The sequence below is a fragment of the Numenius arquata genome, chromosome 7, assembly GCF_964106895.1.
Source record: "Numenius arquata chromosome 7, bNumArq3.hap1.1, whole genome shotgun sequence".
In the NCBI taxonomy this organism is placed as follows: Eukaryota; Metazoa; Chordata; class Aves; order Charadriiformes; family Scolopacidae; genus Numenius; species Numenius arquata.
In genome coordinates, this window is record NC_133582.1 from 25,325,133 (window position 1) to 25,350,891 (window position 25,759).

Below are 25,759 nucleotides of genomic sequence, written 5' to 3' on the forward strand. Positions count from 1 at the left end.
TGGAGAGGGGGTGGCTCCAGGCAGCTTTCCCGCTCCCTTGGCCCTGGCAGGAGGTGGGTGGGAGGGCTCTTATTTCCCAACACTCAGGCAAGGCTGCTCCCTCTGTCTTTGTCTAAGCAGAGGGGGGTAAAGGGAAAAGATCAGTGTCTCTAGTCCCAATTCTCATGTCTTCCTCTGACAGAGGGGGAAGGGAGAGGAATTATTGTGTTTCTTTGCTGACAGGTCAGGATGATGTAAAGCTAAAGCTCTGTCCGCTGACACAGGCTTCGGTCGCTCTCTAGGTGCCAATAAAAGGCTTCAAGTGTTTATATGTCTTTCTAAGACTCTTGCACTCGGGAGTAAGTCCTGGAAATGTTCACACAGGACAAATGACTTTTCTAAGGAGGCCCTTGGGAAATGTCAAAAGCAAAACTCTCACCTGCCGCTCCCACAGAGAGGAATTCTCTTGGCTGATGGAGAAGGTCTGTGGCATTTCACACTGCGCGTGACGGACTTGGGAGGCCTCTCTCAGTCCTGCCGTGCGTGGGTTGTGTTCTCTGTTCAGCATCTGCTGTACTGTGTAGCTTGGGAGAATTCCCTTCCTGCTCCTTCTCTCATCCTTTGCTGGATAAGTAAGACTGACAATGTAAAACATCTCCCACCAAGGGACCTGCCCTGAGCTGGGTTTCTCAGCATTCTCGCCATTCAAATAATAATTAGGCTGGTCAAGGGCTGAGAATAAAGCCAGGACCTGGAAAGGGATGAATTGATAGAGATTGCTCCAAAGTAAAAGCAAAAGGGGGGTTGTTCAGTTGCTACTATAAGACAATTGATTAAAATTTCCAGGGACAACAGTAGTCAGTGCTTTTCATTTGTCAGGACAACAAAACAGTTCCATGACATGAAGGCAACACAGACCTGTATGCTTTGGTGCCAAAGTGCAGATAAAGGTCTTGCCTTCCCAAAAACCTTGAGTCTGCATGTACACAAGCCTTATCTATTGACCATGTCGTTCATTATCTGCGTGGGGAGAGAGCCTTGAAAAACACCAGAACATCCACAGAACAAGATACCGTCTTTTAGGAGGACTCTCGGGAGCCATTGCGGTTCCCTTGGAGGATGGGCGAGATGTACGGGTTGTTCCCGTGTGGAATGGCTCTAAGGCAAGACAAATAGTTTCCTAAATGAGAGGCTAATCCCACAGATTAACCCTGGTGGAGCAGCTCACAGGCCTGCGTTTAGGGCAGCTTGCAGGCCGGGCACGTGCGCACTTACAGGTACCTTCAGAGATCTGTGGTTCAAAGGGCAAATTGAAGCAAGTTAAAAAAATCTGAAGAATTTGGTATAATAGGAGGGAAGTCCAGCCTCTGCCAGGCCGGTGGAAAGCTTGCCTTGCCTCTGGCTTTGCAGACCTGCTGCCTGCAAAGCTTCTCTTTGAGAAACTGGGAAGCAGGGAGGTGCCCTCACTTTGCCTTGGTCTATTAAGTACCTTCGCTGTTTGTTGCCGTTAGCTCAGTATTTACAAACAGTGCATTTTCATTGGTTATTTTATTGTTTTTAATCTCTTTAAAAACTAATCCATGAAACCTGGTGAGCCAAATGCTGCCTTACCCGTATGTCCAACCTTACTGACTTCATATTGGAGGCTGAGACAAGCAGCCTTGTAAGCCTGGAAAAGCAGCCCAGCAAGCGGAGCACTCATTTCAGTGAGGGTGAAATCCAGGTGGAGTCTTTGCCCGGATGCGCTTGATTTCTGAGTGTTGCAGAGAACCTCTTACAAAGAAGGAGAGAACCCTTGGAAAATTAGCTTTTTCTGTTCTTATTTTTCACCTTTGTTTCTGTTTTTTTGATGCCTAGTTTTTGAGGCAGGCATTGTATTTTCCCAGTTCTTCGCCTAGCTGCAAACTCTAATCATCTAGAATAGTCCTGCTGTGGCACTGCGTCTCAAACAGCTGCCCAGGTATCGGTGAAGGTTTCCCAGGGCAGACAGCAGCCATCTCTCACCAGTTTCTTTGAAATCATCTGGTAGCAGAAGGCAGAGATTTCCCCTTTGTGAGTCACTTTGGCCTTTTCTCATGTTGCTGTGTTTCTTCAGATTATTATTCTCCTTTTTTCTACTTTTCTAAGAGTTTCAGTGGCAACCTGCAGGAATGTTTAGTAAAGGCAGGCATTTTTGTCAGCCTTTTTGCATGGATGATACACAAAGAGCTGAACCAGACGCCCCCTCCCCGGGGCCGATTCAGTGCTGGACAAAACCCCTTTGCTTGCAGGAATGCTCGGGATGAGTCCTGCATTCCTTAGTGACACCAAGATAAGCAGAGCTTGGGGAGAGCAGGAGAAGGCGAGGATGGTACCAGGCTGTAAAGTTTAAGAGATGAATGTTTCTCACTGGCCGTGATCCAAGTGATGGTTAAGAATGAAACTATCCTGAAAAAATCTGGAGAATGGCTTTTAAGGCCAACAAAAGAAAAGAAGTATTTTGCAGGTCAGTCCACAGAGCAAGCATAAGCAAGACCTACAGAGAACAGGGGGAGAATGTAAGAACAGGATTATTTAGCCTGAGGTTTCAGAAAACTAGGGGGGGGGGAGTGTTGTCCACTGCAGTAACACATGCTGAAGGCAGTGGTGAAATCCCCTATGGAATTTGTTGAGAGTAAGAACAGACAGCAGCCAGCTGACATGGGTAGCATTTTACCCTGACCTGACTTTGGTTTAATTAAGCACAATGGACAGAATAGGGTTGCAGCTGAGCCGAGGTATTAATTTCCTAAAAGTTTTTGTTTTCATCTAAACAACATTCCTGTCCAGGATTTTGTCTCTGCGTTGCGAAATTTCAGGGCAGACGCCCCAGTCCTGCTTTCACTCTCTGTGTAAAACATCTTGCACACCTGGCACCGTGCAATTAATAACTCAGTTACTATAGACCACTGAGCCTATGGTCTTTAACCCTATGTATAAATCAGGTGGTACAAACAAGCAAAAGCCAAGTCTAGACAAGTTACTGCGTGACTAAGGGAGGGTGTGGTACCACCCTGTCTGTGTTAAGGGGGATGTCTGGAGTCTGGCTGGGACACGCTTGGATAAAACCAGAGTTCTTTCCTAAGTTTTCCTTACCTGTCATGGAAAAGCTGTGCAAGGTGAGTGGAGCAAGGAGGAAGATAGCTGATGATCTAAAGAAACATGGAGAGAGGACAGCAGCAGGGGATCATTCCCTTAAAGCTAAAATTACAAAGGATGAGACTTACAGCCTGCCACGATGAGCTGACAGAACTCCTCCTCACAGAGCAGCAGGAAGCCTTTGCTTGTGACACATGGAGTGAGATTGAGGGAGGGGCAGGAAATAAAACGGAAATATTTGATCATTTCTCTGAAATCCACGCCCAGACAGCTTGGACTGCAAAGAGGTGTGTTTGCTTAGCAGCAAAACGCACCACACGCTCTGCTAATGAGAACTAGATCCAAAGTTCTCATATCTCTGCATTCACGTGTTCAGATCATTTAGGTGACAGGTGGCAACTACAGGGCTTCCATGCAACAGTCGTGTGACAAGCTCTGCTCCGAGAGTGGCAAGCACGGGGCTGTACTTCCCGACAAACAATTTACGGGAGCCTGTCATTGCCAAACGAGGGGCTCTAACACAGGCACAGTCACAACCCTGACTGCAGCTCAGGAGCCAAAGTGGAGGCCAAGTCTGGAAAAGTGCTGCCTGTGGAAGAAGTGCTGGCACTAGGATGTGCATTCAGTTCTCCCACGGCACCCTTGGGCAGGTTTTATATGTTGCAAGTGTTTGGACTTGGACTATCTGTTATAGGTGGTTCTCACACTCTGAGGAAAATACTTGGCCTGTGTCAAGCAAGTGAGAATTGGGCAAGTCCTCTACTGAAGGAAAACTGTAAAAAGTGCTGAGGAGGGGGAAGTACAGAGGGCTGGGAAGCAGGCTATATCGGCTCTTTCTTTTGCAAAATGTAAAGCGATAATTTGTTTAAACTGGCACAAATTGGGAATGATTCCACTGCAGCCTACTGACAGACACTGGAAAAAAGCAGAGGACATGACAGAAAAATCAGGGCTATCCGGACAGTTAGGAATTATGCAGTGATTTCTGCAGTGATATAACAACACCTATCCATTGTATTTCTTTAGATACGTGAAACCAGTTTTGGTTTGTCCAGCAGTTTCACGAATCCTCCTTGCTTGAGTCTCTCCTTGCTTTACTGATCCCTATGCATTGCAGGGCAGAACCACATCTCTTACAACTGAGTGGATGTGTGTGGCTCCCCCCCCGCAGGCAGAGCTGGCTGCTACAGATCTGGTTCCTCAGGCGCAGTTTCACCGAATCATCTCTTTGTATTCTGCGTTACATACACAAGGAAGATCATTTCTACAAGCGTTTCAGCTCCTTACTCAATTTACGAAAAAGTTTAGTTTAGATTTAGGTGTCACAGTGAAACAGAGTAACAGGGACAGAAAATACAAAGGCCTACGCTCAAAGGCCTTTTTAACAAGCAAATACTTTTAAATAGTATGTAAAGCATTTTTTTCAAGCTGGAAATTAACAAAGCTCCACAAAAGATCAACGTTTTGAATCCAGTTTTGCCAAGATTAATGGTTTGTTTTAGGCATCTGGTAGCTCTTCTGGCTTTAAGGGGACTATTTAAGTGGATGAAGGTAGACACGGGTGCTACATTTTTGAACAACTGTGTAATCACTACTTGGGTTGTGATAGCTCAGTCTGCAAGACTTTGGAACACTAATGGAATGTGTTCTGTTCCCAGTTCAAGTGTTAGTCAAGTAATGTAGCTTTAAAATATGTATTTATTCAGCTTTAGTTCTGTTAAATGCTGGCTTTTTTAACAATGGCCACTTAAACAGTGTGAGTTGCATGGTTGTAACCGAAGAAAATTTGCTGTACAGTATCCTCAAGTTACTTGTTTTGGATGCTCAAACAGATTGTTGCAATTAAAAATACTAGTTTCAAAAATGCCCAGTGGCTAAACACTGTTTATTTAAAAACTGCTAGCTCTACAAAAGGAAAACAAAGACAACTTAATTTTCCTAGTGTTGATGATGGAGTTACCATACTGCATCCAGTGACCTTGGCTTCAGTGTTTAACAAAAACTGTAAATAGTCCAGTCATATTACATGATGGATTGACATGTACAAGATTTATTAGTCAGCAAGTAACAGAGATATTTTTGCTTCATCTCTGGTCTTCTTAGCTTTAAGGAGAAGCAGGTAGAGGGCAGAGTTTCCTTCACCTCATTCCTGACCTCCAGTCAATTTATGGAACAGGTCTTCGTCCAGTGTTTCATTCTGGTCTTTGGAGCGGGTAGACAAGAAGATGTAGCCCCCAATGTACTCATGGATGATTTTGCAGTCTGCGCTTAGACACGTGAAAGCAATAGATACATTCTGATCAAACTCGACTGCAACCTAAAGAAAATACATATGGCAAAATCAGGAATCAGAGATAAGCTGCATCTGGGAAAAAAGAGCAAGTGTGAGAGCACAGCTGGATCACAAATACTGTGATAAAGCAGTACCTGTCTCTGCTAACCAAGATTTCTGGGTTTGCTGGATGTGGAGAGTGTTTGGTGGCTCGTTTCTTAATTTTCTGCTATGGCAGGGCCCTCTTGTGGTCAAAATCTTGTTGCTTGTTTAGACATGCTTTTAACTAGATTGGTTTTCTCATGGCTTATAAAGTGAGCACTGAGAAGAGCAGGAATGGCGCTCCTGACACTTTGCACACTTCACCAGTAGTGTTTAATAATGTTCATTGTTATGTCCTGACCTTAAATCTGTTTTTGGGGGTCAGGTTTTGATTTCCAGCTACTGTCAGTTCTAAAACCCAGTAAACTGAGGTTAATTGCCATCTGTGGATTCTGCCTTTTTTGCTAGGGATTTAAAGCAAACCCAGCAGCTTTACCCTGCATTACAGGCACTGGCACAGAGAGTGCTGCAGGAGAGTATTAGGGATTGTATCTGATCTCTCCTGGCTCCTGCAGATGGATGCAGAAAACTGTATCAGCAGGAACAGTTTCCAGGCTGCTTGAATTTACACCAGGTCACACTAGTTCCACCCCAGAAATCTACAGTTTACAGAGATGGCTTCAAGCTTTCAAACCCAAACTCTCCAGTGAACTGCTGGACAACAGCCTGCCCCACTGAGCAGCCTTCATCACAGTCCGGACCCGAGCACCCCTCTATGCAGCACACTGCAGAGCTGCTTTCTCAGGACTGCACACTGACACAGAGGAGCTCACAGCATGGACTTGCAATCTCCGTTTGGGATTTGACAGACAAACTGGGTTCCTGTATCCTCAGTCTGTAACAGACTGAATCACCACAATTTAGAGGATGATGCGTGAGCTAGACTATACAGAGAGTTAAAATGAGATTTTTACAGGCAGAGCAGTAAACATAACAGGTTGGAATTTACCTTTGATTCTCTGTACTTCAGCTCATCAAAATGGAGGGCAATTTATAAAGAATAAGCTTGGTAGGAGCCTTTTAAACTGGAGATCTTTTGTTTCTGAAATTTGACTACAGACTCCATTAAGAAAAATTACAGACAGCTTATTTAATAACATGTCACAACACATCCAAAATCTTTTCACTCTGAGGTTTGAAAAGATTTTCTGAAAGCATCCTCCAGTGTCTGAAATGCAATGACTGAATGCAGAGAGCTGCTCCAGTTTTACCTGGCGTATTTCCCAGTTCACATTCCACTGCTTCATGTTGGAGAACCTCCATGTTGTGATAGGATCTCCTGTAGCTATATCTATTCGTATCAGCCTGTTATAGGACACCCCAAGCACATCATCCTTTTTGCTTCCTTTAAACCTGAAAAAGACCCAAGACCTTTGAGCAGATGTGGTTTGCAATGATTTCTGTCTAAAGAAAATTTCACCTGCCCTCTTCTGAAAGTGCAAAAATGTGGGAAAAGTCCCAACAGCCTGGGATTAAGGAGAGCTTGGACCCTTCTTTAGAACAGTATTTGTCATAAAGCAAAAATGTAGGCTGATGAACAATGGTATAAGATGTAAAATAATTGGGCAGGTAGATCTGGCTGAAATCTTCTCAATTCATTGTTTTCTGCTAAAAAATACTGTTCTGCCAAGTGGATGAATTTAGTTATATTTTTACTGGAAAAGTGTCAACAGTAATTTTCCTTGCTTCATCTCACTAATGTTGAAACATATTCTTCTAGTTACATTCACCTAAATTATATAAACATATCAAAACACATTTAATATTTTATATTATATATCACCATTTACTTATTGAAACAATTAGCAATATATACATGTTTCTGAGGATAAATCACATTACAAAATATGAAGACATTTTAACATTTCAACTTTCTTCTGATTAGAGATGAAAAACAAGTACAAAAGTATCAGAATTTTTGGGCGACAGAAATTTCTGAGTTGGGAATAGCTAGGAAAAGATTACTCTGGTAAAGAAACTACTTTCCTCTACCTTCATGCTGAAAGCTGGAAGAAATCTCCTCTGACTGCTGATAATATTTTCAATATTTTTTATCCTGCCTTTTAACCATCTCTCCTTAGATGAAGCTGGCCCTTAGGGAAAGAATGTGTCCTGGACCACAATTTGTGCCCTACTTAACACCCCCACTGAGATACTGCCTATCAGTTTGTGGAAATTCACAAGATGTTTTGTTCATGCTACAAAATGCAGTTTAGCTGTTGGGTCTGTTTGTTTGTTTAGCTGAATCAGTTCTGACAGATAGGGCAAAATATCTATATGTAGTAAATTAAATAGTGACAGGGAACATTCCTGGGCACTGAGCTCATGTTCTATTAATTGCCAGAAGGGTCCCAGGCAGAATTCTGGCTGCAATCAAGCAGCGCTCTCTCAAAGGGCTCCCAGGTACCGCTCAGGAGCTGGAACATCCAAGGACCAAGATGATCTGGTAGTTCACATGAGGCTACTGGGTTTGGGGAAGTTGGAAAGTTTAATAGTGTGAATGTGGGCTGTTCTATGCCAGCTGGCCTGTGTGCCAGAGAACGGTTCCCAACTGGTTCAATTTATAGCCCACAAGATTCCTAAGTAGCCCTGGAAGAGGTGTTAAGCACAGATTAAGGAGAGCGCCTCCTAAGTACGGCTGTGTCAGTACTTTTCAGTTTTTGGTACTTTGTCAAGAGAAAAGAATGCAGGTCAGAACCCTGCCATATTCAAGGTAAGTGTCCAGGGAAGCTGCTGTCAACACAACAGGACCTTTCTTGTGCTGACTGCTTTTCCAGATTCACCTAAAAAAGGGGTCATTTGCTGTTTTCTTAATGAAATACCAAAGAAATTAGCATTTTATCATATTCCAATGAGCAAGAGTTGGAGCGAACAAATGTACTGCAAACCTGAGAACCCAACAAGACATGCATTTTTTTACATTTTAGTGAGTTTATGTCAGCAAGGGTTTAATCCTAGTGATATGTTACTACAGGTCAAACCTGACAGGTCTGTATGAAGGCAGACATAATGGAGGATCTCACTCCAGGAATGGAGCTACTGAGTGCTACTGCTATAGAAAAAAACAGCAGTATGGAAGTTACTAGAATTGAAAAAGGTCTGTGGGGGAAAAATTAGAGAACGTTTCCAGAACAGGGAGAAAAAGAGCTTCCTGCAAATCACTGCCCGTGAACATGTTATGGCAGCTTGACATCGCTGTAACAGTGGGATTACCTTACAATGTAGTAGGATAAGCCAAACTCGGGGAGGGACTGCCATGCTTGAATAAAACGCAGCTTGGCCTCCACTAGGGTCATCTGGGATACATTTTGGTGGGCTTCCAGAATACGAGCAGCCAACTAGGAAACACAGGAAAAGAAAGATTTCAGTTGACTGGAGAACAAAAATCCCCTTGCTTTCACTAAATCAAACATCATTAGCTCTGATGCCATGTTCAGACACTCATTGGTCACCATTCATGCAGATGTATTGTGGAGAACACTTGGAGACAGCTGCTGAGCTACAAGGGCAGAACAGTGCAGGAAGGTCTCTGTGTCTGGGTTTGTGCTGCACTGGGTCTAACTCCAGCACGCTGCTCTGGAGACTGTGTCCTGAGGATGGGTAGGCTGAACTCTTTCACAGCAAAAGCAGTGGACAAGGAATTAGGTGGAGAGGAAGAAGAGGCACCTAGGCCAAGAGGGCAGGAAGACACTTATTTAAGATGCAGACAGTAACTTCCTGACCTTAAAAACCTTCCTTTCTTACTCTGAAGAGACTTTCAGGGACAGCATTATCAGGAGGCGAACATGATGAGCGACTTAGGAAGAGGTGTGGATGTAGGAGGAATACTTGGAAGAAGTGCTGAGAGATCTGTCCATGTGTTTAGTTTAAAGAAAAGGCCTTGCTAAATATCAAAAGGACAAATGAGTATTTCAAGATTATTCTACTGTATGATTTCCAAATGCTGCTTCAATCCAGCCTTCGATCCATCCAAGAAATCACTGGAACCACCCATCCCCAACCATCAAGCCATGCTCAGGATACCTGCTTGGGCTTGTATTTTTTGGTATAACGTAGTGAGACGAAGCATTCTGGTTTCATATCTATGCTTTCTGTATCAGAGACAGCCTGGGGAGACATGGTCCAGTTCTTCATCTTTAGAAAAGAAAGGATCTTGTGGACCTCAGGATGGTAAGAGCTATCAGCCATTGTTTTGCCTTTTGAGGCTAAAACACAAGCAGCCATCCACCGAGCATATTGATTCTCCTGCAACAAAGACAATTGTTTGATATTTTTAGACAAACCATTTAAGAAGATGGCTACTGCTTACGCATCTTTCACTGTGTGATAAAACCACTCTAGAGTTACTCCGTTTAGTTTGTGCAGACGTATAGTTACCGTAGTCCTGTTGTTCTTCCCTGATAGAGCTAGTTCCATCTCCAGTTCCACCTAACTTACTGCCTTTGCAGAATAGTTAGGTTTTAAATTTTCAGAGAAATCCAGTACTTTGGAATAGATTCTCTTGGAAATTTGATTGCATGACTACCTTCCACTTAATGAACACTTTTACACATTATGGATTGATACATTTCAATACAAATGAAATAAATCTAAGTTGAAACCAAATCTAAGATCCTTATCGCACTACCCTTGTCTAAATGGGGAGAGTTCTAATTAACAAAAAAAAAAAAAAAAAAAAGAACAAAACCCAAACCCCAGCCCTCTGGAAACACTGAAGCAAAATATTGTAATTTCTTTTTACTTTTTTGACAGTATGTTCTTTTTTTTTTTTCCAGCAGCTTTACTTGGAAAATGATGATAAACATAGAACTACTGTCCTTTGTCCCCTCAACCATAAAGTATTTATTAGACCACCACATCATTCTTAAATTTTACTAAACTTGCAGATAATAAACTTTCTGCAGCATCCTTATTTTTCTATACAAATTCTAGAACAGGATAACGGGTCTTCTAGGCAATCTGCCAATAAATCTGGAATACAAACTTTCCCTTGTCTTATTACTCACGTTTTCACATCTTAAATATACTTCATTCATGCCATCAGCGACAGGAATTAGTAACTTGATTCCAAACTTCTTTGTTGCAACATTTACATCTGGTACAACTTCACACCCTGGATTACAGAGAATCAGGAAGAAATTGATTTATTTATTTACTACATCACTAAGTCTTGATTAATTCTAAAGAACAGTACTTAATGGTTGTTTCTCTTTAAGATCAAGGGCCAAGGCTTCCAAAGCTTAGGCCGAATGAAAGGTTTCTGTTGTAGTTCACTGCCTGGTCTGGCTTGCCAGGGTCATGAATGCTCTGAGTTCAAAGAGCATGTTAGTCAACGTGGAAGAGAAAGGATCCAAGTATTCTCAAAACCTCAGCCTGATCTTAGGAAATGCTCAACATTTAAAATGGAGAGGAGCTGATGATATAGGCACTTTTGGAAATTTTAACCTATTTTCAGAAGCAACTTATGCTGACAATGGGATGTGGGCGACATCTACAACAGAGTTGGCCAGTTCAGGGATCCCAGAGAACTCTGGGGACCTGGTATTTCATGTTGATGGTGCTACTACAGGCCTTCTGGATTCAGCTGGAGTCGAGGATGCCGAAAGTTCCCCTTTGTGTCAAGGGACACCAAGGCTGTGGGCTACTTGGTGAGGTTCCAGCCACCATGGCTGGTTTTACCATGCATTTATGTGACCTACTGAGGATATGCAGATTGGTATGCAGAGCCATTTGTTCACAGGGGTCAATCTTCTATTTCAAAGGTTTCTTCTAGGATGAATCCTGGGCGTCACTGGTTCCCTGATGCTGAACAAATGATGTCCCTGCAGGAGTAGATGTAGATGGAGGCTATATATGGTGCTGGTATTTGCTGTGTGTATGCTCAGGGTTTGTCCTCCAGAAGTACCTAAAGCTGGTTGTAGCTGTCGAAATCCCCATGCATGAACAAAAAATGTCCAGAGAAGGTCTTGGAGCTGTTGCTGCACAGCAGTATCAAGGTGCAACCTATGGTATTCTTGTCTGCTGCATCATCCAGAATCCTCTACGACCATTATGCGTTTGCCAAGGGCAGAGGAGAGTACTACCATTTAACACAGAGTAAAAATCTTTGGAAATAAAAGTGTCACACTGATCACAATCTCTACCTGACTCATCTTTAAGTGAATTCAGCAGTACATGGCATTTTACAAGCTGGGTCCAGATAATCTTGGTTTGGGCTAAGCTATTGAATCCTTTTTGTTTAGGCTCCTTCTGCAGATGCGGGCTGCCTGCTTAGGAGCCTCAATAACTGAAAAAGTTCCAGGACTAAATGCTACTGTGCTTGCCTTCCGGAGTCTTGCAGCGATTTCTTGATTTATTCAGTTCACAAATGCAATAGAAAGAAAGGAAAAGAAAATTCCTACCTTTTAGGTTTAGTTTTTCAATAGGTTCTCCCTGTGCGGATTCCTTGTTTTTAAAATAAGATACTGAAGTGTCTTTAAAGACAAACCAATATGGCTTGATAGCTTTGAGTGACAGCTTCCTGGGCCTAAAAGAAAAAAAGAAATCACATTTGTTTATATTGAAATGTACAAATTGGTAAGTCACCCACGAATATTACTGCGAATCTCAAATTGCTTTGAGGTCATACATGTGGCTTCAGTTGGGTTACTCATGCTTGTGTCAATGAGGGAGGTGGCAAACGCCTGGAACCAACACCGCACCCAAGTTATCCCAGGTATGGATGTGGTTTTTACCCCAGATTCCAGCTGAATCCCATCTATGATTTCTCTTGTTTGGTTTTTTTTTTTCTCTCTTCTATGTGGTTTTTCTTATTTTTCTTTTTTTTCTTCCATTCTTAATCAAAGCCATTTCCTTCTAACAGACTAATTCTGTTTCTCACATGCACTCAGTAATGCTAACATAACCACTAGCTTGTTCACATGCACTAGAATTAGCTTCAGTTTTTCATAGCTCATTATCTAGGTTTGCCCCCATAAAACTAACCTGTATTCATTAAATTGTAAAGGACTAGAGACCATATTTTTCGCTTTGTCTGTATAGTATCTAACACAACAAAATTCTGTTCCTTCACTAAGTTTATAGAGGTTCTGTAGCACACCAAGGTAAAGTGTAAAGTAAGTAATCCATTGTTAGAGGCGAGTAACTGACAGAACTTAAAAGGCTTAAATTCCCTTTCATCTTAAGCCACCTTAGTAATTTGAATGTCAAATAAAATTCCTAATTGGAAATTAATAATTAACAATTCTTAACAACAGTTAAAAATTTTCAGGTGCAGTTTTCAGTTCACTGACTACAAATATTATCTGTCAACAGAACAAATCTGATAAGTATTTCTGCAAATGAAATCTTTATCTTTCTAAAACACAAAAGACTGTTTTGTGATAAAAGGCATTATATAGACTTGAGGTCACTGCAGTCATTTAAATAACCCATAAATCAAGATATTATATTGGGATCACAGAAACTCATTTTGGCACTAGGAAAAAAAACAGGCTCCATGTTTGGTTAGAAAGGGGTAATTTGTTTATTTCTTTTCTTTAAAAAAAAATAAATGCCCAGGGTTGCTTTCAGAAATTCTTCTCATGGAGAGCTGTAAGTTTTTTCTAGTTTTTCATTGGCAAAAAGCAGTAAAAAGTGATTGAAAACAAAATTGTAGACTCTTTTGTTTAGAGATGATGATTGATGAGCGCTAGAAAGTATAAAGCCTTGTCTTTTAATAAGCATAAGTGCAGTTACCCCAGCAGCCCAAGAGCTCAAAAAATTTGCTGAGAATCTTGCTCAGAAGCAGGAAGAAAAAGATTTGAAGAGAATGATATTAGGCTAGTTAGACCTATCTGATGTATTGTTAATTTATAACCATAGGATCTACTGTTAGATTAAAATGAAAAACTCAAAACATCTCTTTTATGGTTAAGCTTTTTGTTTTGTATGTTTTATTATTAGTTTTAATAACTCACCTAACTAGCCTGAGATTATCAGCAAGTTTCGGGATGTCTGTGATGTCCTCCTATCAGGAATAATTAGGAATAATTTTAGTACAAAACACTTTGTAATCATCTGTTGACTCTTAAAAAATGAGGAACCAGGCAGCCTCATCAGAGTCAATGCATTTGACACAGTGAAAGCAATTCTGGGATCCAAAAGGACATACCAAAATGTTACTTGTGTTTCCACCTTCCAACGTCACTTCCAGATTAGAAAGTGCAGCTTCTACTTCATCCACTTCTGATTCACAGGTGAAATCTTGTGCCTCTGATGATAATGATAACTTGCTTATATGATACTAAAATAAAGCGTCAATATCAAAGAGTCAATACATCAATTAGCAGCACACAATCACAGCATATTAAAATAGGCCATTTGGTCTTCTGCATCTTGGACAGCTGTGTGAAGTTCTGCAGCATGGAACCGTTGTTTTTTTCACAAGGAAACAGGTATGTCCACTATGATCACCAGTTCGATTACTGGTAACAATTTCCTGTGCTAATTGCCAGTGTTTGTATTCCTTCACTGTGTCATCGTCCCTGTTCTCTGAGGCTGACTCAGTGCTAACATTTGCATCCCTAGTACTGTCAGCTCTAAGTGCCGTCCATACCAGGTAGAAACTTGGCAGCAAGTTTCTGTGGTGTTCTGCAGTTGCAGGCTGTGAATTTTTTTGGCAGCTCTGCTTACAATTAAAAGGAAGAAATTTATTGTTAGTAAACATTTGTGCCTTATTACCTACAGTCAGGGACTAAGCTGCGCTAGGTCATGTTAAATTTCTATGTACTCCGTAACGCCCTTATCTTCACATTGTGATACAGTTTTTTTCTGGTCTGTTGTGAATGTATATGTTTATGTGTTAGAGAAATTTTCAGGAAGAATATGTGAAAGGGTGGTAGCTGGTACGGGAAGCAACACGTCATAGTAATCCCCTTCAGAATAGACTGGTATCAAAGTTACATCCTGGGTATGGTTTGCTTTAGATAATGTTAGTAAATGGTTCTATAATTGTATGTGTCAGGTTGAATAATGGTGAGCTGCTATTGAATTTAGTTGGTTTAGTTGATGGATGCTGCTTATTGTTTCTCACTCAAATAGCAGACCCCCAGTCCAAGTAGAATGGTTGGCCTGGGCTCTCTCCCAGTCTTGTCCTAGCTTGTGCCTGCCTCTTGAGGAAACAGGTTTTGCAACCTGGATCGAGTACGTGCCTGTAGTGCAGCGAAGATCAGCATTTCTTCCTCTGTGCAGTCAATTTCTTCTAACATGATGGCCCAACGGGCTTGTTCATATATTTGGTTTATTCGCACTGCATCGTACTGTAGCAAAAAAGAACAACACTGGTCATTAGTGACCATCAAGATATAGATTCACAATCAGCTGCAGCTGATCTAACATTGGGCTGAAGCCACAAAGGTTGTTTCCTTCCTCCCCCACCTCTGCCCTGCTGTATATTCCCATCCTTGTGTTGTACTAGCTCGTGAGGTTGTGTGTAGTGTCACAGGGGCTTGCTGATCCAGCAGAAAATTAATCAGTAGTCCTGGGCTGAAGCAGAAGCGGTAGTAGGCTTAACCAAAATGTGAAACCACATTATGAGAGTGAAAATAATGTGACATGGCTGATATGAACGTGACATTCAACAGTTTGCTACTGCCAAAAGACAGAAACTCTTACTCCTCACTTCCCCTCTTCTGCTCTTGGCTTTTTCGGTTCTGGCTTGACATGATCTCTGCACTGGCTTGACATTTGTCAGATCCTGCTGTGAACTGCTCTAATTCACTACCCGTTTTTTGGATAGTGATTGTTTCTTGTTACCTACTTGGTTAATAAGTTGAAGTGACTCTCAGAAATATTCAAGCCCCAGAGCTGGTGAAAAATAGGTGATGGGAGTGTGACCTTGGTGTGTTATTAAGTTGGCTGAGGCTGTTTTGGGTTATTTCATCCTATGGCTCCATGGCTGGCTAGGGCAAAGACGGGAAATGTTTGGGCTGCTGAAGTTGAGACACGTACTTGAATTTTAGTGGGGACAGCATTTCACCCAAACCCGTGCCACCTGAACTAGAAAAGTGCCCTTCTGTTTATCTGAGATGCCTTTAATGAAAGAGTTGTACAGAGATTACAGAAACTAACAATGTGAAGGCCAAATCCTCTAAAATTCACATTTGAACTCTTGTTGATTTACATTGGTCAATTATTGTGCTTAAATTTCACTAAATGTATTGCCCAAGCTGTAAAAACACTGGGTTAACACAAGTACCATGACTGACATTTAGTAGAAATAAAGGCAAATGAAAGGCAACTTGAGAAAAACAGTTATTTTTGAAGACATAAGTCTTGTTTTCAAATGGGTCTTAAACACTTTTGCTGAACTTTCCAAAGTTCATTGAGACAAATTTGATTTAAGTGTTTCTGAGGGTTTCAGCCCAGAAACGCTGAATATTCAGTGAAGGGCAGTGGAACATAAATGTATTTTTAAAGTCCATTTTCAAAAATAAGACTCACACCTTTACATCATTTAGGATACTGTTGGTTTAGTTTTCCCCTTAATTTTTCTTGTTAAAAGAGAGGCAGAAAGTAAACCAGTGCCTCTGGAAATCTAGATACTATTTCTAGTGCTCTTCAGATCTCATCTTTATACTTAAGATCTTATTTCATGTGAGAAACGATGATTCAGTGTCCAGAGGGGAAAAGTGCAGCCTTAGCTGAGGGGAAGAAGTAGAATTTGATCCCTGAAGGGCCTGTCACAAATCCTAGCTAAAATTCGGTGTCCTTGTACTATAGCTCCTTGACATGAAAGCAGGCAAACAATGAATAGCAATAAAAACAAAGCTCTTACTTTTGGATTCAAATCAAAGAAAGTGTAATATTTAAAGCGTAAAAGAAGTTGATCGTCCTCCAGAATGCCTTGTTCCATAAGTGATCGAGATGAATCTAGCCAGCTGCGGAAGAAAACAACCCACAGATTCATCTGTAGAGGAAAAACTATCACACCTGCAGAACTCCAATGTAATTGTGAAACAAAAGTGGGAATAAACAGCTCTAATTACTGCAAGTCTGGGGAAAATTCCTATAGCTTGAGGAGGCGGAACCTTCATATGGATTTCCAGCTTTCATTGTGTACACATGGTACCTAAAATCTTCCAGTTGTTACTCCAACACAATTGAAAACATCAGGAGTAGATGCCAGAAACTCAGCAGTAACTAGTTGTGGGATGACCTATGCCAATAAGATTCTTTATTCTTGATCTCCAGAAATGGGAGGTTCATTTAAGCCAGGACAAAAATGTACCTGTATATTTAGAACTCTCGCTTTTCATTTCAGTATTTACTGTTTTATAATTCTAGCTACTTCTGTTCTCCAGTGAAATCCAATGAAAATACCTGTCACTGTTAAATGCTCCACAGATCTAAAAATGACAATCCATATTTTAATGCTAGAGAGACCATCATCTCAAACACTTGCACCGCTAAGCCCCTTAGCGCTCTGTGTTCCTCTGTGGTGTACAATAAGCAATGTTTGTTAGTGCATAATTCAAGAATTCACCTATTTGTAATGCATTAGGGCTTTACTGAATTTATCTACATGTATTTCCACTGCCCATTTAAAGCCTTTAGAGTTTGCTATCCAGACTGTCCTTTAGCTGCGCCCACAGTGCTAAACTGGATTTGCCTTCATCTAACAACAGAATTTGGTCCAGAGACTGCACAATTATGTCATTCGACACTTTAAAACAAAATTGTCTAACCAAAAATGTTGAATAAGGAAAGAAAAAAAGATCAAAAAGAGTAAGTATTTCTGAAACAAAACCTAGATCAAAGCATGTTATTATGTATCAATATAGCCATATATCAGGGGGTTGTTTTCAAATTCTGCTTTACACTTAAGAAGCTGGATTTATGCTACCCTGTTAAGCCAGCTAACAAAGATCTCAAAGGGAGGCATCTTACCCTGCATTGAGTTTGGCTTTGTCAGCTAAAGTCCGAGGCTGGTACATCTCTGCTAGTGTTTCTGGAGAGCAGTTGGGATGACTTAAGGCGAGGATGCTGCAGTTCTGCTCAGTCAAGGGACTGTCGCTGAACCAAGTGATTGTAGAAGAAGCTGGTGTCCCACTGATGGGATCATAAGTGGGTGTCATGGTTTTACTGTATAAGCCTGGACTTCCTGCAAGTTGAGAGAGTAACGTATTATTCCAGGGAAAACTGCCTTCAGACTTAGGCAGTCTACCACTTTCCATCATAAAAGACTAACCCTTTTCTTTCAAGACAGTCTCCTATCCCTGCTGTTTACAGCTGGCCTTGTCCTTTCACAGGTGAAGTGACCTCAGGGACAGAAGTGCTCTTCCTTGTTCTGTGAGATATCTCAGTTGTGTTGGAGATAGGAAACACATACTTTTAAGCCTTTATTTTTCATTTTCCTTGGAGGTTGCCAAAATTGTTGAATATTTTGAGTGGTCTCACATTTTCAAAGAGCAGCAGCACATCCTGTGTGCAGGGCCACAGCCGATCACTTGTTTTCTGGTATAGCCTCTCTCATATCAATGGAAAGGAAAACGTTTACAAAACAACAGAAAAATATTGATATACTGGAGATTTCAGTAACTTCTTGAAGCCATTAATGTCAGCCCGACTGTGTGTCTCTGACCACCATCCTACATTAAACTAGTCTCCCTGCTTTTAATTGTGCAGCAAAGGATTTCTTCCTCGTTTCAGTCAGAACAAAATCATATTGGTTTTTCATTACCTGATAATCCAGAACTCACTGGAGAGTCACACAGGTTTAAAATATCTTCTGTAACTGGTTCTTTGCTGTTCTTATCTTTTTTCTTTTTCTTTTTGAGTACATCTTCTGATTGCTTCAACAAAGAGAGTTCTTCTGACCGTCTAATATCTACAATGGCAATTTGGGAAGTGAAGCAAAATGAAACATTTGAAACTTAGCAACTTACATCCCAAAAAAGCCCATGGTTGGTAATAGCATTTGGGGAAGCTCCATGTTGCAATCTGAATTTTATTTTTAGCAGGTTGAAAGCAGTAGCCGTGGAAAATCCGATAATTCAATAACAAGGCCAAAGACTTTGGGCTGTGAGTTTTGACAGGATTAAAGCCTGCTTTTGTAGCAAGCGTATCTGCATTTTAGAACAGCGGGGAAACACTCTTTCTCCCTAATGGCTCTCAGTCACCTTTGAGCATAATAACCTCAGTGAAATGTCTGACTTATTCATAAGTAAGAGCAGAAGTGGAACCACTGTATTTGAAGTTCATGCCTTCTGTTATTCACTTAAGAATTTTATATTTCACATACAAGACTGCGTCTTGGCTACACACTATTTCCTAATGCACTACGGATTCAGACACACACTGTCAGTTGCAAACCTGACACTTTGTTTCTGAAAAACACTTTTATCCTGGGGTGAGAAAAGACATTTTTAACAATATTCACTCACGAGAAAAGTTACAGGTTCTTGTACTGACTCAATCTGGAAGAAAAAAGTGGGTAGAAATATTTAATTTGGCCAAATGTCAGTTGAACAATTATGGCATCATTTTATCAGAGCCGTTTAATGGAATAAAGCCATATTGTCCCTTTCACAATCCAGTTCTAGAAGATGAAATTGAAAGCTACATTGTGGTCAACATGAGGTGATAAATTCCTTCTGAAAATGAATGTGTTACTGGCCTAAGCTTTGAAGATGTAAATTAAAGAATCCCTAAAACTAAGGGATTCTGAAGGCTGTTTGCAGACTTGGCTTATCCCTGTGGATCACAGGCACACAGGTCTGGTGTGCTCCGAAACCTCATCTCTGCTTGGTGGTGCTCCAGTAGGGGAAAGAGCAGAGACACGGGGCTGGGTGCTGCAACACATTCATGGGCTTGGGTGGTGTAGTTGGGTGTGCCCTGACCTGAAAAGGTTTGGGCATGTAGAAGTTTTGAACGTTTAAAACATGCTCCTTCTGAAGTAAATCCATATACCCAATAGGGTGAGTTGAATATCACCAATGCTAGTGAAAGTAGGCGATAAATCAGTTGACGCCAGTAAAATTGCTATGGTGAAAGCTGATGTAGGAGACTGACAAACTCAAGCTTTTAGTCAATGGCATAGAATAAGCAGGACTGAGTCCCGCTCAAAGAGGGCAAGGATCCCTACAAAACCACCAACAGGACTTTGACTATCCAGTACTCCTTGCAAGTCACGGGACGCATTTCCGACACAGTTTGCATCAGTTATCACAAAGACTGAGAACCATTGACATGCACTGGATGCTGAAAACCAGAAAATCTGTCTTTTGATCTTGGGTCAACTCAATCAAATTTCTCCTTGAGCCAAACAGTTTCATAAGTAAGGACTTTACATCAAAAGAAAGTCACCTAATAAAATGCTCCAACTTAGCCGCCAGAGGGGATTTAGCTTCACTTACTGAGAATTTTGCAGATGTCACTGACAGCTTTGAATACCACAGAAGAGAAGCTGACTTTCAGTCTCACGGTCTTCATGTTTGGCAAGCGAAGCCGCAGCATTTTGTGCTGAGTAGTAAAGAACAGCTTAGCGTCTGCCTGTACCCCACATTTATCCAGTGTCCAGTGGGTTTTCAGAAGCCAACATTTTTTTTGCTCCCACCAAAGAGCATAGTCTGACCAATCTTGTGGTATTTCTAGGAAAATACAAAATGGTTATTAATAAACTATGGAGCAAATAGACTAAAACACTTGGTTTGGAAACAGTGCTCTGCAAGCCGGAGAATTTATTTACATGAAAGTAGCAACTACAGTTCCTGAGACCTAGACACCATTTGCTGAATACTTGTGGCAGTCACTGGGAACTAACTTTGTTTTCCCTTAAGAGTTAAGCTGGCTGTGGCACTGCCTTCATCTTGCAGATACCCATGGGGAAACTGCATCTCCCGAATCTGGTGCTATACGTGGTCCAGTGCTGCTTGGGTTGTGCTGGGATATGGACTAATAGCGAGGGTACCCTCTGTCTGGTTACTCTTGAGCAGTAAGCTATCCTGACCTGAAAGGTGTCAAAACCTTGACTAGATCAGCATGAAAAGCACACGCATAAGGAAAGAGATAAAGCATTGCTGCTCTCAGTTCCATGGGGAATTCCAAGCTTAGATGACTTCCCAGATGCCAATGATGTGTAGTAGCAGGTAAAGTTTCAGTGTGATCTCAGCAAGTTGTTTCAGTCTCCTGCATCATTTCTCATTCCTCCTCACCAGCTCCACCAGGTAGAGGCTATTTTCCTTAGTGTTTCTATAGCACAGTAGAGCCCTGTCCTATTTTGGAGTTTCTTGGTAGAAAATTGTGTCTCAAGACAGTGGCTGACACAAATCACTTAGATACAGATTTACTTTAAATATGATGTAATATAGAAAGCTTTTTGCACTAGTTGAGTACTAGTTATAAAAAAACTGTTAAAAATTAGTCTTCTGACCCACTGAGAACTCCAGCTACCATTAGTTTGCTCGCTGAATTGTGTGCGTTAGTATGCAGAGAAGCTGGTAAAAATGTATCACAGATTTGCTACTTGCTTTAATGCTGGAAAAGGGATTCCTTGATAAAATTACTGTCTCCCAAGTAGAACTTTTCCATCACTAAGGAATTTTGTGTAAAAATGCCCTTCCATTGAATGGCAGCCTTTTGGAAAGAATATTTTGTGCATCTCCCTTTTGTTTCCTTCAAAACCCATGTTTGAAAACAAAACTTTTCACTTGGCAGTAAGAACTCTGAAATTATTAAGTTGCTGATTCTAAATTTCTTGAAGCTATTTTGCTGAAGGGTTTTGTTATAGTTTAGTTTTTCTCTTCTTGTTTGTCTGAAGTTGAACTATATAAAAAAGATTAAAGTTTCAAGGAAGTTTTTTTGACTTTTTTTTTTTGTTGCCACAAATCTTTTATTTCAAGAGCAATGCATAGAAATGCAAAGCTCACAACATTCCCACTTGGCGAGTCTGGTCTAGCAGACAGGTTCCTTTCTGTGACCAAAGACTTCTAGATTTAAGAATCCCAGGAGAAAGCACAATACTTGAAGAATGAATTGCATATGAAAACCCTGGGGCATTGATATAATAATCAAATACCATACTGTCTTGTCTGTATCTATCATTCTTCAGCCCCGGAGTGCAGGTGATTATTTTGGGAGGCCGCTCCATTTGATGGCTTTAAGTTAAAGAAACCTGGATTCTCTTGTCGCTTGTAGCGCTGACTGGCTGTGACTGTACACAGGGTATTTACACCTTTCATCTTCTAACTTTGGCTTGGCCAGACTCTGCTCTTCACTGCTGTTTCCTACTGTATATACACTAAGGATAATGTGGCTCAGATTTTGGCTAGAATACCACTATAGCACGGGAAACAGCAACTTAGAAGTGCCTTTGTAACCACTAATCCTGTCTCTTTGACTGCTGCAGGTGGATAAACAGGATATCAGCTACCTTTATTGCCACCTATAAAGTCTATCTGGAAAAGGAGTTGAATAGTTACCCTGGTCCAACTGTATTTGTCTACCTGGAAGACAAAACCAAAGGAAAGTTTTGTTTGCACTGTGATACTACAGGGGCTTTAGTCACAGACAGGGAGAGGTTCTGGCCACATGAAAACCCTGAGTCTGCAGCACATACATGCTCAGTGTCCCGTTACAAAGAAGTATTATTTTGGGAGTGCCATTTCAAAATGCGCAGGAGCCTCTTTTTGTAGAAGGAAAGCTGCATGTATTATTTTAATAACTCTGTGTAAATTAAACAGGTCTTTACTCACTGATTCGTTCTACTAATTTCAGCATCACTCCTCCAATATGAAGGTCCCCTGTGACCCGTAGTAAAAATTCCTTTTGTACCTCTTCATGCTGATGATCAACTGTCACCAAGAGCTCCCAAGAGTGAGACCCATATTCACTTGAGGAAATCATTTTGGAAAGGTCTTTCTAAGCTCTGCAAAAACAAAACAAACAAGCAAAAAAGATATTTTTCCTCTACACTGTGAAACAAATGCATCTCTTCACGGTCTCAAAATACCTCCACTCTGCCAAGACTTCACAGTGGCCTCGGCTGGAACTTCAGATGTGTTATCTTGTTGCCTCTGAACTAGACTCTGCTCCTGTGATTACTCTCGCAAGATAAGCATGTGGGATTTTTTGGTTTTATTCTCATTTCCATACCCCTCCCCCAACCCAAGTGTCTCCAGCTGGGTAGAGATAGCCCAGTTTTACCCAGGTTTCCCCACTATACAACACTAATCTGCCAGTCTGGACACCGTAAAGCCTGCAGTTGTGGGTGGGATCTGTTTTGGCAATCTGTCCAGTGAACAAAGGAATTTCGTTGGCTTGTACACTTACAGCTGTAATTTTCACTGCAAACGAAAATTTATGCTGTCAGTTCTGCCAGCTTGGTCCCATGGGACCAAAACCAGACACTAGTTTTACTTATTTGAGTAGATGCAAGGGGAGACAAATAACTTTAATGGCTCTCATCCAGCAGTACCCAGGCACATAACCGCCATTCCTGCTGATCGTCTGCTTGCACAGAGATGCAAGCATGTATCCTGTCTCCGCAGGGTGAATCGTCTGCGATCCCACCAGGCTCCTGCCAGGGCGGGTTAAACAGTAAGCGTGCCAAGCCAAACTAGAGAAGATGCTCCAAGTAGAAGCTGTTGTTATCACCAGTAGAGTTCTGCTAATTACTGAAGAAAGAGCTTGTAGGTCTATGGTGGCTAATGCTGCAGGAAGGATTTGGGATCTTTAACCAGTGAGAGAAGATACCAGATTAGCACTCAGTGTCCTTTCAAACTGAACCCTAAGAAACAAGCCTTTGCAGTTGAAGCTTAGGCAGTGAAGTGGATGACTTCTCAGCCACTGGGAACCAAGTCACAGACAGAGGCTCTGTTAAAGGTGCCGTGCACAGACCGCTTCTAACATAAAAAGTAACTAGGATTTGCTTACAGAGAAGGCTATAGGGGATGTAACAATATTAAAAGATTTATGTAGATATTTTTAAAAAGAAGTATTTAGTAAGTTAAAACCCTTAGCCTAAAAATTAAGTCAAAAGCAGAAAAATCAAGAACCGTTGTCACAGGTGAGGAGTGAGAGAAGGAATGACCTTTTCTAGGATGGACTGCAGGACAAGACCAGACTAGCTTAGGTTACACTAATGTAAAATTAAGCTAAAGGTTAAATAAAGCATGTCTGGAAACAGGGTGAAAATTTAAGTTCACCTATTTACCGAATATTGCAGCTTTATAATCATATGACTCAAAGAGGCTAATTTACAGTGAGGAACAAATGCCATTTTAAATTAGGTTCTTGGATGTGCCAGCCTACACCTTTTCAGCAGTTACTAAACCAGCAAGAGTCGATACTTGTCCAGGAAGTTTGTTTGATTTGCCTTGGTAAATAAAGACATTGTGTTGGACACTGGAAAACACCGTGGCTCTCCTGCCTCTGGGATAGAGCTGGGATGTTGAGTTTGTGCTGCTGTGTGCCACACGGCTGGATGGGCTTAGGTTTGCCTTAGACCAGGGGTACCCACTGGAGGGGAAGGGCTGTGCCTTTCCTAAGGCACAGTGGCCAAGAGTCAGCTCCTGAGATGGTGTCCCACGCAGATGAAGCTTGCAGTACCAGGTGTAGAGAACTGTTATCGTTGTACTGTATTCATAGCAAAAATACTAGTCGTGCTTCTTAGCACCAATAACAGCTTTAAACATAAATAGATCTACAATGAGATTTATTTGTTATAATAATAACAAATTATAATAAAAACAATTAATCTACAAGGAGCACAAGAACGATGTGATTTCGTTTCAGGAGCATGGGCGTGAAATCTGGCAGAACTATACTTTTGCCACACTTAGTCCACTATAACCCAGTATTGTTACAGAAAAGCAGTAATCTCACCTGCCCTCTTGTGCCAGCGAAAACATTTGGGAGCTGATCTGGATTTTTTTTTTTCCTATTTAAATTTGGTTTAGCTTCCCAGTGTAATTCTGCATTCAAATGCTTGTGCTGACATGGGTGAAAATGAACAGCCCAAGGGGTGGGTGAAACTTTCTTTCATTCACGCTGGCTTGGAAAACCATGGCCTCAGTGCAGCTAATCCTGGCACTCCATCAGTCCCTAAAGCTGCTCTCTTCCCCACTTCCTCTTTGAACCAGGAGGTTTCAGTTTGATGATAAGAAAACATGAACACTAGTAAATCTATCGGAGAACGCCCTGCAAACAAAGCCTAGTCTCCAAAAAGAGGCAAGCTAAGCAACAAGGCCAACTAACTGCTGTGTATTAGAACCCAAACAAACCCAAACTGCCAGGGCAGGCTGAGCTCCTCGTCTTCAAACCCTCGGGTCAAGACTGGATCTGCTGCGGGAACGTGCCCTGATTCCTGCGCTCCACGGGGGTTGCAGCTGTGTGGCCTGGCACAGGGAGATCAAAAAGGCCAGGAACACGTCTTCAGGCTACTGCTGATTCTCCTCAGTGTTTCTACACAGCATTTGAGCCAACACAGCTATAAAAAAGCAGCAATTACCCTACGGATCGAGCTCTCTGCAAATTTTCGCCCCTAACTCAAAACATTTGTGTGGAAATACAGGAGGATGTCAGTCGTACTAGAGGAGGAAAAGATCCACTTTAAGGTAAAGCCGGGGGGGGTGGAAAAAACAGAGTGTGATGTTTCCCTGGGTATTTCTAAGAGGTGCAGCGCCCTGGCACACACCTTTCGGGCGGTGGCTGCAGGGGGCGAGGTCCAGCGCCGGTCCCAGCGCCGCTCCCCCCGCCCGGCTGAGGGAGCGCCGGGCTGCGGTGGCGGGACCCGGTCACACCGCAGCCATTACAAGCGCTCAGAAATAATAATAATATTACTACTAATAATAAAGAAATTAAAATAATCTGGCTTGCCCGGCGTTCCTCCTCCGGGGGGTCCCCGCGGGCGGGCAGCAGGGCCGGCGGTGCGACCGGGCCGGGGGGACACGGGCTGCTCCCTCCTTCCCTCCCTTCCTCACTCACTTGCGGTCTCCGGTGGCAGCGCCGTCCCTCGCCTCGCCTCGCCTCGCCTCGCCTCCCCGCCCGGCTCCCGCTCCCTTCGCCTCCACCGGGGGATCTGAGAGACGGGTCGGGGAGGAGGGGCCCCGGCCCTGCCGCCGGCAAAGGAGGCCCTTCCCTTCCCTGCCCTTCCCTCCGCCCCGTTCTCCGCCGTTTCTCCGCAGCAGATGTGGCAGAGCTTGGTGACTCGCCACGAGTGTTTGCTCGCGATAGCGGCCACCGCAGACCTGGGGCTGCTCGTGAAAAGCAGCGGCATGAAAAAAGCTCTTTCTGGTGGAGGTGGCTGGG

General features: G+C 42.2%; 1 protein-coding gene across 2 annotated transcripts; it reads right to left on the minus strand.

Annotated features, from left to right (window-relative positions):
- Positions 1 to 4,962: 4,962 nt before the first annotated feature.
- Positions 4,963 to 25,531, minus strand: FERMT1 (FERM domain containing kindlin 1). 2 transcript variants are annotated; one of them, XM_074150373.1, is made up of 15 exons: positions 25,436 to 25,490; positions 22,283 to 22,376; positions 19,867 to 20,100; positions 18,192 to 18,338; positions 17,399 to 17,612; positions 16,287 to 16,389; positions 14,662 to 14,769; positions 13,623 to 13,754; positions 13,429 to 13,478; positions 11,872 to 11,996; positions 10,477 to 10,583; positions 9,494 to 9,715; positions 8,684 to 8,808; positions 6,682 to 6,823; positions 4,963 to 5,413 (listed from the first exon to the last, which is right to left on the minus strand). In XM_074150373.1, the coding sequence occupies exons 3-15, from the start codon at positions 19,964 to 19,966 to the stop codon at positions 5,240 to 5,242; spliced, it is 1,749 nt and encodes a 582-aa protein (XP_074006474.1). In that variant the 5' UTR covers positions 19,967 to 20,100; positions 22,283 to 22,376; positions 25,436 to 25,490; the 3' UTR covers positions 4,963 to 5,239. The 2 variants fall into 2 exon arrangements, with proteins under 2 accessions (XP_074006474.1, XP_074006473.1); XM_074150372.1 differs by having other exon boundaries at positions 5,121 to 5,413; positions 22,204 to 22,376; positions 25,436 to 25,531.
- Positions 25,532 to 25,759: the final 228 nt, after the last annotated feature.

What these genes read in the sequence shown, in the direction of transcription:
- FERMT1 (XM_074150372.1), bottom strand. Translation starts at nt 22,354, where the DNA reads ATGATTTCCTCAAGTGAATATGGGTCTCACTCTTGGGAGCTCTTGGTG. An exon ending in GAAATTAGTAGAACGAATCA is followed by an intron (nt 20,101 to 22,203) that starts GTGAGTAAAGAC and finishes GTATTTTCCTAG; the next exon opens with AAATACCACAAGATTGGTCA. An exon ending in TGACATCTGCAAAATTCTCA is followed by an intron (nt 18,339 to 19,866) that starts GTAAGTGAAGCT and finishes TTGCCATTGTAG; the next exon opens with ATATTAGACGGTCAGAAGAA.